The sequence below is a fragment of the Leucoraja erinacea genome, chromosome 8 (assembly GCF_028641065.1).
Source record: "Leucoraja erinacea ecotype New England chromosome 8, Leri_hhj_1, whole genome shotgun sequence".
Taxonomy (NCBI): Eukaryota; Metazoa; Chordata; class Chondrichthyes; order Rajiformes; family Rajidae; genus Leucoraja; species Leucoraja erinaceus.
Window position 1 is genome coordinate 27194433 of NC_073384.1, and position 13030 is coordinate 27207462.

The 13030-nt window shown below is 42.5% G+C and overlaps 1 protein-coding gene across 1 annotated transcript in view; it reads left to right on the forward strand.

The window, feature by feature from the left end:
• The window catches only part of kif26ba (kinesin family member 26Ba), a 254658-nt gene that overhangs the window by 151779 nt on the left and 89849 nt on the right, over positions 1-13030 (forward strand). Inside the window, exon 5 of the mRNA XM_055639279.1 lies at positions 6010-6196. Within this exon, the coding sequence (XP_055495254.1) occupies positions 6010-6196 (187 nt within the window). The remainder of the gene's footprint in view (positions 1-6009; positions 6197-13030) is intronic.

Genomic DNA, 13030 nt, shown 5'->3' on the forward strand with positions numbered 1-13030 from the left:
CTTGTTTAAAACTTGTCTCTTTGACTGAGCCATCCCTGTCTCGGTCGAGTGTTAAACTCTTGACTATACTCCTGTGATGGGTCTTTTCCCTCCATATATTGGTGCAATGTAAAATACAAATTCCTGCAAAAATAGGGGAGGGAGTGATATCAGGCGGGCAGGTGAAGCTTATGTTATCCACCCCTCACTCCGAGTGACTGCATTAAATTTTACTTAAGGCAAAATTTCTTGAGGCAAAGCAATCATTGGGCTCTGGGTGCACCAGAGTCCTCCTTGTTAAGTGAGCGTGCTGGTCCGTGCAGTAACCCACACTTGCAGAGAATTGGCTTTGTTCGTCGAAGATTGAACCGCACAGCACAGACAGCAACAAGGTGCCAGCCCCTATCATCATCTTGACTGAAGCACCTTGGTCAGCCTCTTATTTCTATTTTTCCCTTTTCCATTAAAAAAGATATGAGCATACCATGCCTATATAAGGTTTCTGCCTGAATTAATGGCCTGTAATCACATTTAGCATCTTTTATCGTGATATTCATTTCAGACAGCTTAATCTTTGACATGACCTTGCGTTGTAGCCTCAGATCCTTCATTTGAGGAGACAAAATACAGATGGCCTGCAGAGTGCTTCACCAAACCGGTTGCCAAGCAACTTTGCCAGTAATTGAGATACATTTTGATGTCTGATTAAATTAATGTTACTTGCAACCATATTTAGTCTATTTTTCCCTTCCTATATTAGTCTAATGATAACGATTGATTTTATTTGCTGTTCGGCAAGCACTGTAAGAGGTTTGTTCAACAGGCCCTTAAATGGTGCACATCTGTCTCCAAGAACCCATTTAATTGTAACCCACTAAAGGACCGTGGTCATTTTTCACAAGGCCAAGTGCTTGCTCAGTGTGTCAGTGGACCATTTTGTTTTGTGGGTCAAGTGGAATTGGGTGACCCACGTTCTGTGAGGTGATTGACCCCTTTTATGCTGGCACTGACGGTTGACGGATAATGCACCACTCGGCTTCCATTTCTCAAGTTGAAGTCATCAAGTGATGGAGAGATACAGCATGGAAAGAGGCCCTTTGGCCCATTGAGTCCATGCTGACCCTCAAACATACTCAATCTTGTATTAGACCTACCCTAATGCATTTTATTCTTCCCGCATTCTTGTCAACTGCTCCCACATTCTACCACGTACTAACACAAAAGGGTAGAATTTACAGTGCACAATTAGCCTGCATATCCATGGGATGTGCGAGGGAACTGGAGTACCTGGACGAAACTCACTTGGGGAGCTTTGTTAACATGGGGCTGGACCCTTTAAAATTTGGAGCCTGAAGAAGCTCGGCTGTTTCCATCCATAAGAGGATAGAGGACATCCAAAAGTTAAAATTAAGTTTTTCTGCTTTCAGTGGACCTCAATCCCAAGAGGTGTACACAGTATTATCAGCAATAGTGGGCAGCTCAGACTAAATTGTGAGCTCGTTCTTGTACCCTAGGAAAGCCTTGGGATATCCCATGGTGTTTTATAGTTAAGAAAATGGTGTCACAGTGAAGTGCCAACAAATTGCATTGGAGCAATAACCAAGCAATGTCTTTACCTTCTAATAAAATCCCCCAAAATTAATAGGCCCAATATTAGAGAATTTGACAGTCAGGTTGTGGAAAATGAAATGTTAGATGTGTTTCACTATCCACAGATGCTGCCTGATTTGCTAACTGTTTCCAGCATTTCCTATTTTTATTTCAGATTACAAACATCTAGTTTTGTGTGGATTTTTCACAGGGAAGAACTCTTCTGCCCCATCGGTAATACTGCCATGTGTACTTGTACTCCATGCCAAGTGAGCTGATGGGCACTTGGTTACTGCCTTCACAATGTGACAATACTTTAGACATGTGATGCTCCTTCAGTACAGCATTGAAACATTAGACCACTTTTCCATTTTAATGTCCAAAAAAAGGGAAGCCTATAGGTGTGATTATTTGTCAAAGATTTGCCTTGTGCCTTGCTTTAAAAAAAAATCAGACACATGAAGTGAAATGTTCATGCCAAGCAAATTTAACGTGTGTCGTACAGTAAGTGATAATCCTCTGCCCCATCGTCCTTTCTGTGGGAGTAAGACAGTCTGAAAGTGAGAAGAGCAATCTTTTGAACTATGATTAACTTTAATAAGTTCTTCAGAAATCCGGGACATAAACTGGTGTTTGAGACATTTGTATGTGGGCCAATTCTATATATTTGTTGGTGTCTTGCAGAGGAGCTAAGTTGCCCGGTGTAAAGTTTAGTTTATTTGCAGTGTTTAATTCCAGGTCTGATTTCAGTTCAATTGCTATTAAACACACAGATCAAAACCACTTGATTTAGTGGAGGAGGAACTCATTAAAGGAACACTCCCCCAGTGCCGGATGATATGCTTGTGCAGCATTTGCACAATTCACCCTCTGCCATTTATTTTGCCTTTCCATTGATCATGTATCAAAGCTGGGCATTAAAAGGAACATTGAACAAAGAGTTAGTGATATGACCGCTTCAAGCTGGGCGTCTTCAGTCTGGAGGGACATCAATATAATTCCTCAAAAAAATCGTCTTTTGCTAATTGGTAATGAATGTACTTCTATGTGAATCAGGCACCCAGCAGACATAGCAAATGAATCATCAAGCTACTTTGAAAAGGAGCTGATTGCAAATGGACCGACTATATTGGCGGAATTATAGACAAGCAATTAAACAACCAATGGACAGTAGTGATCGGGCAAGGGTAATGTCATCTGCTGAATTGAGCTACGGAGCTGGATAGTGAAACTTGAGAAATGTATCCCCTTTTAGTCTTGGTAGCTGATGTTTTACAGGAGCTTTACATACAACTTTCCTTATCTTGTAGGAAAATTGGTCCCATTGAGGTGGAAAATTGAAAAATAGTGAAAAGAAAAAAAGATGTTATTCACATTATTAAAGTGACGAAGGGAGCCAATTCACATGTTCAAAGAAGCGGATATCAGTGGAATGTAGAAGATTCTGTCGGGGTGTGAGGGAATGACTATTTCCCTTGGCTGCAGAATGTAGAAGAAGGGGACATAGTGTAGGGAGCGGATGGGGGAGGAAACAAGGCTGAAGGTGGACATGTCACCAGGACCTGATTGACTTAAATGAAGGATTTTAAATGAAGTAGTTGCAGAGATAGCGAACTCAATGGGTCAAAATTGTCGTAACTTGCTAAACTCCGAGGTTAAGTGCCCTCGATAATGTTTGGGTCATTTATTTATTTGCCTCTGTACTCCACAATTTGAGATTGGTAACAGAAAAAATCACATGTGGTTAAAGTGCACATTGTCAGATTTTAATAAAGGGCATTTTTATACATATTGGTTTCACCATGTAGAAATTACAACTGTGTTTATACATAGTCCCCCCCCCCATTTCAGGGCACCATAATGTTTGCAACACATGGCTTCATGGTGTTTGTAATTACTCAATGTGTTTAATTGCCTCATTAATGCAGGTATAAGAGAGCTCTCAGCACCTACTCTTTCCACCAGTCTTTCCATCATCTTTGAAAACTTTTATTGCTGTTTATCAACATGAGGACCAAAGTTGTGCCAATGAATGTCAAAGAAGCCATTATGAGACTGAGAAACAGGAATAAAACTGTTAGAGACATCAGCCAAACCTTAGGCTTACCAACATCAACTGTTTAGAACATCATTAAGACGAAAGAGAGCACTGGTGAGCTTACTAATCACAAAGGGACTGGAAGGCCAAGGAAGACTTCCACAGCTGATGACAGAAGAATTCTCTCTATAATAAAGAAAAATCCCCAAACACCTGTCCGACAGATCAGAAACACTCTTCAGGAGTCGGGTGTGGATTTGTCAATGTCCACTGTCCGCAGAAGACTTCATGAACAGAAATACAGAGGCTACACTGCAAGATGTAAATCATTGGTTAGCCGCAAAAATAGGATGGCCGGGTTACAGTTTGCCGAGAAGTACAAAGAGCAATCGCAGTTCTGGAAAAGGGTCTTGTGGACAAATGAGATGAAGATTAACATATCAGAGTGATGGCAAGAGCAAAGTATGGAGGAGAGAAGGAACTGCCCATGATCCAAAGCATACCAGCTCATCTGTGAATAACGGTGGTGGGAGTGTTATAGCCTGGGCATGTATGGCTGCTGAAAGTACTGGCTCATTTATCTTCATTGATGATACAACTACGGATGGTAGTAGCACAATGAATTCTGAAGTGTGTAGACGCATCCTATTTACTCAAGTTCAAACAAATGCCGACATTGGCCAGTGGTTCATTCTACAGCAAGACAATTATCCCAAACATACTGCTAAAACAACAAAGGAGTTTTTCAAAGCTAAAAAATGATCAATTCTTGAGTGGCCAAGTCGGTCACTCGCTCTGAACCTAATTGAGCATGCCGTTTATGTGCTGAAGAGAAAACTGAAGAGGATTATCCCCCAAAACAAGCATAAGTTAAAGATGGCTGCAATACAAGCCTGGCAGAGCATCACCAGAGAAGACACCCAGCAACTGGTGATGTCCATGAATTGCAGACTTCAAGCAGTCATTGCATGCAGAAGATATGCAACAACATACTAAACATGACTACTTTCATTTACATGACATTGCTGTGTCCCAATCATTATGGTGTCCTGAAATTGGGGGGACTATGTATAAACACTGCTGTAATTTCTACATGGTGAAACCAAAATGTATAAAAATGGCCTTTATTAAAATCTGACCATGTGCACTTTAACCACATGCGATTTTTTTTTTTCTATTACAAATCTCAAATTGTGGAGTACAGAGGCAAATAAATAAATGTTGGGTCTTTGTCCCAAACATTATGGAGGGCACTGTAGCTGCAGAGATAGTTGACCCAATGGTTGAAAATGTTAATAACTTGCTAAACTCCAAGGTTATGGGAGAAAGCAGGGGAATGGGGTTAGGAGGAAGAAATAGATCAGCATTGATTGAATGGTGGAGTAGACTTGATGGGCCGAATGGCTTAATTTTACTGTTCCTTATAACTCCAAGAGAGTACCCATAGATTGGGTAATGTTATTGCCCTGTTCAAAAAAAAGGTAAAAGGCAAAAAGGAAGTATGGGGTAGTTAATTTAAATGTTTGGCAATATTATTGGCAATGCTAAAAGAGGAAATGGCTGATAATTTATGAAAGCTGAATGGAATTAAACCCATCACATGGTTTTATAAAAGGTAAATCAGGTTTGAAAAATTTGCTAATTCTTTTAATAGGGAAACAGGATCGGTGATGGAGGGACACCTGTAGATGTATAGGCGTATGTAGATTTTCAAAAGACTTTTGATAAGAGGCTGGTGCATAAATTATAGCCGATAGCATCCCAGAATGCGTTTAAATGGATGAAAATTGTCCCTCTCAGAGAAAATACAGTTAGTTCAATTCGGAGTGGAAGAGGGAAACTGGCAGGGATCAGTCCTTAGCTGGCAATTATTCACTATTTACATTAATGACCCGAGAAGGAGCAGTATGTCAGGGTTCCAAATTTGTAGATGTAATGCTTGTATTCACTGGAATTTAAATGGTGCTCTTGGGGCTTGCAGAATCAAGGGATATGGGGAGAAAGCAGGCACGAGTTACTGATTGTGGATGATCAGCCTTGATCACAATGAATGGCGGTGCTGACTCGAATGGCTGAATGCCTCCTCCTGCACCTATTTTCTATGTTACTATGTTTCAAATGGACTTTTACATATTTGGTGATATGGTGGGTGTGGGTAAAATCATGTGCTATTGCTGTTTGGTTTATTTGTCAATCCTGGTCGGGAGCTGGAGTTGGACGTCTAGAAGAGTTTCTATTGCGCCCTTCAATTAAACGTTTTGTTATGTGTGGGGAGCAGGAGCAGTTTTAACTCTTTCCATCCACTCCCTCGGGATCTCCTCTGTCCTCCATCTCTTAGCTCGGGACTCTCAGCTTTGACTTTATTTCCTATGATCAACGTCTGCACTTTTTTGTTTCTCCAGGGCTGCCCAGAAGCTGAATCTGTCTTCCAAGAAGAAGAAGCACCACCGGCCTCCTGCCCTGAACGTGTGCGAGCCCCCACCATTCCCGACCAACTTCAGTGGGATCCTGCAGATGTCCTCGCCCCCGGCACCACCGTGCCTACTGCGGGCCATCGGCAAGTTGAAGGACAATCCCGGGATGGGCAAGGTAAGACCCAGAAACAAAATGCACAGCTCGCATCAGATTGTGTAGGAAGGCACTGCTGGTTTAAACTGAAGATAGTCGGGAATAGTACAAAATGCTGGAGTTACTCAGCGGGACAGAAAATGTTGGAGCGAATCATATCAGGTTGCCAGTTGACTCCAGGATCAATCGTGTAATGTCCTGGGCCCAAGAGCGAATCCTGGGAAATTTTTAAACAAATCGGTGATCTTTTCTCGAGTACTTCAGTTTACTAATCATTGTTGGAGAAGGGGGAATAAGTGTTCTGACTGACCCAATCCAATTGGGTGAGAAATAGCTTGTTCACATTTCACTGGTTATGGGTTAGCCAGGTGTGTGAGAATGGATGTGATGGGAGATAAATGAGGAAGCAAGACTAGAATGATTGGAGGTGGAATGTCGTGCCTCTTCCTGGATTCTGTTCAGTTCAGTTTAGTTTATTGTCACCTGTACCGATGTACAATGAAAAGCTTTTTGTTGCATGCTAACCAGTCAGCAGAAAGACAATACATGATTACAACGTATAGATACATGATAAGGGAATTACATTTAATTCCAGGTAAAGCCAACAAAGTGGTCAAAGATAGTCGGAGGGACATCAGAGGCAGATGGGAATTACAATTATATAGATACATCTAATTGTATGTCCAATTAGAATTGGGAGCCCGGGATAACGGTAAAGAGGCAGTCTGATGCAAGGTTTGGCCCATTGCCAGCTTGGACCCCAGCACTCAGGGGAGGAATTAATGAGCCACAAACCGCAATCTAATTTTGTTACCAGGTGGAAGACCCAGGGATTTAATTGCACAAAGAGTAGTTGGCCCTGCATTGTATTCTGAGGAGCCCTTCTATAATTTGATTGCATTGTTTATGTATTTATTGCAGTTTATGATTTTTTTTTTTCTTGAGGAACTGAAGTATCTTTGTTCAAACCAAACACATAAAGTAGGATTAGAGTCAATAGAAGAATCATTTAGTAGTAACTTCTTCCCACCAGCATCAACCATCGCACCATCCCCCACTTTGTTCTGCTCCCCTTTTCCTAGTTGGTTCAGTGTGCATTGGACACCCTGGTGCTTGCCCATGTGGCCACCATTAGCATGTGATCACTGTGGCCAAGCATTTGACATGAGGGCCATTGCAGTTGAACTCAACCTCTTTTGCATACATTGGGAACCAATTCCAGCATGGCTTTCTGGCTCCGAACAGTTGCACCAGATTCTTCAGTGGAAGGGGGATGGGGAAATATAGTAATGCCCTTTGAGTGCTGAATTAGTACAGATCTGCATCCAGTGTTGGCAGTTCTTAAGATAGTACAACATCCTCGCGTTGGCTGAACTGAGCTTCAGTGCATCAGTGGTGGGTTAGTGAATGAAGAGGCAGCCGATGCATCTTGTACACATTTGGTCTGACTATTCATCCTTCTTAAAGGGAGCAAGCAAGCTTTCAAAGTGAGGTTGTCCCAAATGTGCTATTTGTTTTGCAATTCTCTACTCTTGCTTGCGTTGGTGTCTATAGCACAATACATGTAAATAATACCTAGCACTGGCATATTCTTCACTTGGTGGAAGAACAATCATATAAATATCCCTGCTTTCTCATGGAAGGAAGGTCCAAATGTAGTTCATGTTATTTACATAGCTGGTACATGTTAGATGTTGGTGTCAGAGAATAGTAGTGATAATATTGTTAAATCAAACTTATGTACTTAGACTGTTTGGAAAAAGCTGTCGCCTGGCTTGTGGGACACACACTTGCAACTTGCTTGAACATTGTCCAGTTCTTGCGGCACACGGGCATTGTATGCTGAGGACTTGCAAATGGGATGGAGCATTGTACAATCATTAGTAACAACCCCGCTTCTGAATGCGGTTTTCCGTGTAATGGCTAGCTGCATTCTGAAGTTCTGCTACAGGGTCTTGATCTTGCACCTTTTGCCTTCACGGATGCTGATTGACACACTGAGTTCTTCTAACCTTTTTTTTTTTTCTTGTTCCATATTTTGGCATCAACAGTCCCTTTTGCCTTATCAGCCAATACCTGACTGTTGATTGGGTCTTTGGTTACCTAGATGTGAGTTGCTTCATTTTCTGAGGAATTGTGAATAGAATTGAACAATCATCAGTAAATATCCCTGCTTCTCACCTTATGGTGGAAGGAAGGTCAATGATCAAGCAGTGGAAGAAGGTCCGTCACTGCAATAGTGGGGAGCTTGGGAGGAAGCAATAAAGAGTTGTCCCATTGGCGGCAGTGGATGTTTCAGCTTTCGTTTTCATGCTGGTGATGGGAGATGTTCCTGGAACCTCCACTCCCCACCCACCAGTTATTTAATTGTCCATCGGCATTCACAACTGGAAGGGCCAGGACCCCAGTGTTTTAACAGTTGTATCATCACTTCATATTGTAAAGTTGTTTTAACTGTGGTTTACTTGGCAGCACATTCACCTCCTGTGTTCAAAGGTTTTGGGTTCAAGTCCCACTACAGAATTTAAATCTCAAAAAAGTCTGGGCTAGTTTTTCAGTGTCGAGCAGAGGAAGTGCTGCACTATGGAACGTGCTGCCGTCTTCATCTTTTGAACTGAGGCCCTGACTTTTCTCCCAGCTGGACATAAATTGTCCATTGGCAGCAATTCAAAGTGGAGCAAAGGAGTTATCCTGTCCAATATTGAATCCCCAAGTAATACTTAAAAACAGCTCACTTGGTCATTATCACACTGGGCGCAAGTTGGCTGTTTTCTTTCCCGCATTGCTACACTTCAGAGGTAACCCTTGGTATAAAGGGCTGGGAGAAATTCATGTGATGAAAAGCATTGGATAATTTCACCATCCGTGTAAATTTTTGTTCCTGTTTTGTCAAATAATTAATTGTCAGAAGTAGGAGGGAGGCACTATGGTGCAGCAGAAGAGTTGCTGCCTTACATCGCTACAGACCCGGGTTCAATCCTAACTACAGGTGCTGTCTGTATGGAGTTTGTACGTTCTCCCTGTGACCGCGTGGCATTTTGTCCGTGTGTTCGGTTTCCTCCCAGACTATAAAGACATATAGGTTTGCAAGCTAATTGTAAATTATGCTTGCTGTGTAGGACAGTACTACTGACTCGGTGGGTCAAAGGACCTGTTTCCACTCTGCATCTCTAAAGTCTAATGTTAGAACATCAATCCTATATTTAAAAAGTTATCTCCAGATTACGTTCACTCTGTCTCTTTCTTTGTGTGTGTCTGTGCATCCCTCCCTGACTGTGTCTCTGTCTGCATTAGTCGGAGATGCTTGAAATGCGGGTGAGTTGCATGATGCAGCTGCCCTGGGACACCCTGTCAGGCCCTTTCCCCAGCTACATGCACGCAGCAGCCTGGTCTACAACAGGAAGCAGCACCCAAAGTCCCTCCTGGGCTCTAGCAGCGATGTTGATGCTTTGGAGCACTCGGGGCAAATTGGGCTATTTGTACAAGAAGATCAGCTGTGCTGTCAACTGCTGACAGCGCAGTGAGTTCATTCTCGCCCTCGCACAATGCACTTCCTCAGCTCAGTGCAGGCACATAAAAGACACAAGATTTACACCGTGTCCACCGACAGGGAGTAGGCAGTCAGGCAGATGCAATTACCTCCCAGGCAGGAGGTTAATCAGGTGGAAGCAGTACATTTTTTTGCTAATTCGTTTGTGTCAAGTGATCTGATTGATAGTATTTTAACTGTGCCATAGATCACAATACAGCATGGTTGTCCTACATTACCCACATACAGCCTCGTATGGTACGAACGGAGGAGTTAAATAACAGCTTCTCATTTGGTTCCAGCACAAAGCTACACAAATTGAGTTAAAGGGATATTATTTAGGCATGGGGTCAGGAGTAGTCTATTCAGTGCTTCAAGCCCATTCAACTACATTTTGTGATCTATGCAGTGTAGCACCCCTGTTGACAACTGCATTGAGTTTGGTTGGCGTGGGACGAACATACCAGGAAAATCTTTGCTTCAATCCTTGTTGAATCAGCTGATTCCAGCCAAGTAACAGTTCAGACACCCGCCCCTGCAGCCTATAATTTGAGGAGACAATAGCCTGGGATCTTGTTCCGTTTTGTCATTCAGTACGTAGTTCACACAGTGGTGCAGCTAGTGGAACTACTGCCTCGTGATTCCAAACGCCCAGAACAATCATGCTGTCTGTGTGGAGTTTGTATGTTCTCCCTTTAACATTGAAAATATGTGCAGGATAGGCCTTTCGGCCCTTCGAGACACAGCAGTCTAGGGCTGGAGCCCCTGGCTGGCAACTTTAGTTTCCATTTGTGGCAAACTCTAGTGAGAGTGAAGAAGCAATGCAAAGAAGCTGAGCCTGAGACTTGACAGTCCCTAGTTTTTGGTTTTAGTTTTAGAGATAGTGAATGAAAACTATTGATCACCCGTTAACACTAGTTCTATGTTTTCCCACTTTCTCATCCACTTCCTGCCACACTAGTGGCAATTTTACAGAGGCCACTCAACCTACAAACTTGCACGTTTTTGGGATGTGGGCTGAAACCGGGGCACCTGGAGGATAGCCACGTGGTCACAGGGAGAATGTGTAAACTCTACACATACTGCACCCAAGGTTGAGATTAATTCTGGGCCTCTGGTGCTGTGAGGCAGGACCTCAACCAGTTGCATCACCATGCTGTCCTTAGTGATGAGTGCTTTGCTGTGCTTTTACATTGGTGATGGTGATGGTATAAAATATCAACAGCAGCAATACAGAAGAGAGTAATGAATTATTGTAGAGTCTTCAATTCTGTTGGGCTTTAGATGACTTTAGAATGTCGGAGGAATAGGGAGACGAGGAGAACATTAACCGTTGGTGTCCTTCACAAACACTATTCCCCAGCTTCTTTTTTCTCCCCAGTAACATCGTGAAACTAAACCAGGCTGGTTTCAACCAGAAATTCATCCTTGACCTCTGTACTCAATTACACAGACCCATATCATCATTTAAAGTCTTGAAAAAGGTTCCAAACAAAATGTTGTCTATTTCCCTCCACTAAAGGAAATCAGCTGTTTGAACCGCTGAATTCTTCCAGTATATTGTTCTTTTGTGCAAGATTACAGGATGTGCAGTTTATTCATCTCAGTTTTCAAATCTTTCTCTGGTCTTCCATTGAATCTCCCTGGGTGAGATTGGATTTCTGTGCTCCTCTTATTTGCTCACATTCTCTCTCACGATCCTCTCCACCCTTTGTCCTTGGTCAGTCTAAATATTTCTGTGGCATTGCTGTTATGAAGGACCCTGGACATTTTCACTACATTGAAGTTGCTGTACAAATGGAAGTTGTTATTGTCCTTGGAATGAATGAATCGGTCTGCGTGTTAACATCTCAACAACACAATAGATTTGGCATTCGTGTTGATGAATGCTGGGAAAATATATCAGTTTGCCAAGTATCTTTCTTGATTAGATCAGAATGTGCTCTCCAGCTCGCCTAATTATACATTCAGCAATTTTGCCTGTATGATATGAAAAAAGAATACATTTGGCACAAAATTGATTTGACTTCTAAAACATGTTGCTGAGTCGAGGTGAAATTTGCCGGCAACTTGAATATATTTAGCTCATGCAGTGCTCAAAACCAGATAATTAGCAAGTCTATTTTGCTTGGAGAGCACTTTCAGTAAAGCCAATGTATTAATGTCGACAGAAGCAGCCAACTGTGCAAACATCCCCTCCCCTCTTTAAATGGGTAATGTGGACCATAGGTTTCATATTTAAGAGAGGGTTTCTGTCCAATTGGGAGTCAATCATCCGAGATAATTCCATGTGAATGACAAACAGTTTGAAGTCAGAGGCACGCAAAGTGATAACTGTTCCTTTGGCTGGTTGAGTCCGCGCTAGCCATCATGCACCCATTTATGTTAATCCTGCACTCATTCCATGTTGCTCTTCCCACATTCTCAGATTTAATAACTCACCCTCTCACAAGGGGCAATTTGCTGTGGCTAGTTAATCTACCAAACAACATGTCTTTGGGACGTGGGAGGAAGCTGGACACCTGAAGTAAACCCACTGGATCAGAGAGTACGTGCAAATTCCACACAGACAGTGCCATAAGTTAGTATTAAACCTAGATCACTTGAGGTGTGCCACTGTGCTTTCCAAGGTGCAAGTTAATCGAATTAGTGGTAGGTCATCGGAATGCTGCACATTTTAAATCTGAGATTTTCAAATTGGACCAGACCCTTATGGTGGTGAAAAGAAAGAGACCAATCAGAACATAGTTTTTATTCTATAGTGATAATTATCTTTGGAAAATGGGAAGAGGGTGGAGAGTTCAAAATGTCTCGAGCGATAAGCAGAAAAAATATTGACACGCTTGGTTCATCTATATAAAATCTGTGAAGTCATTAGGACACCAGAGTGGTGCAACTGATAGAGCAGTGGCCCCAAAGCTCCAGGTATGATCCTCACCACGTGTGGAGTTTGCACATTCTTCTGGTGACAGGTGGAAGGTTGCTTTTAGAATTGGAGGCCTGTGACTAGTGGTGTGCCTCGGGGTTCGATGTTGGGGCCCATTGCCGCTTGTCATCTATATCAATGATTTGGAAGGGAACGTGCATGGCATGTTTAGCAAGTTTGCAGATGACACTAATGTGGTGGAATTGTAGGTAGTAAATATGATTGTCAAAAATTGCAGCAGGATCTTGATCGGTTGGGCAGGTGGGCTGTGGAATGGTTGATGGAATTTAATACAGAGAAGTGTGAGGTGTTTCATTTTGGGAGCACTAACATGAGCAGAACCTACACAGTGAACGGTAGGGCTCTAGGGAGTGTTGTCTAGGGAGGGATCTAGGAGTAC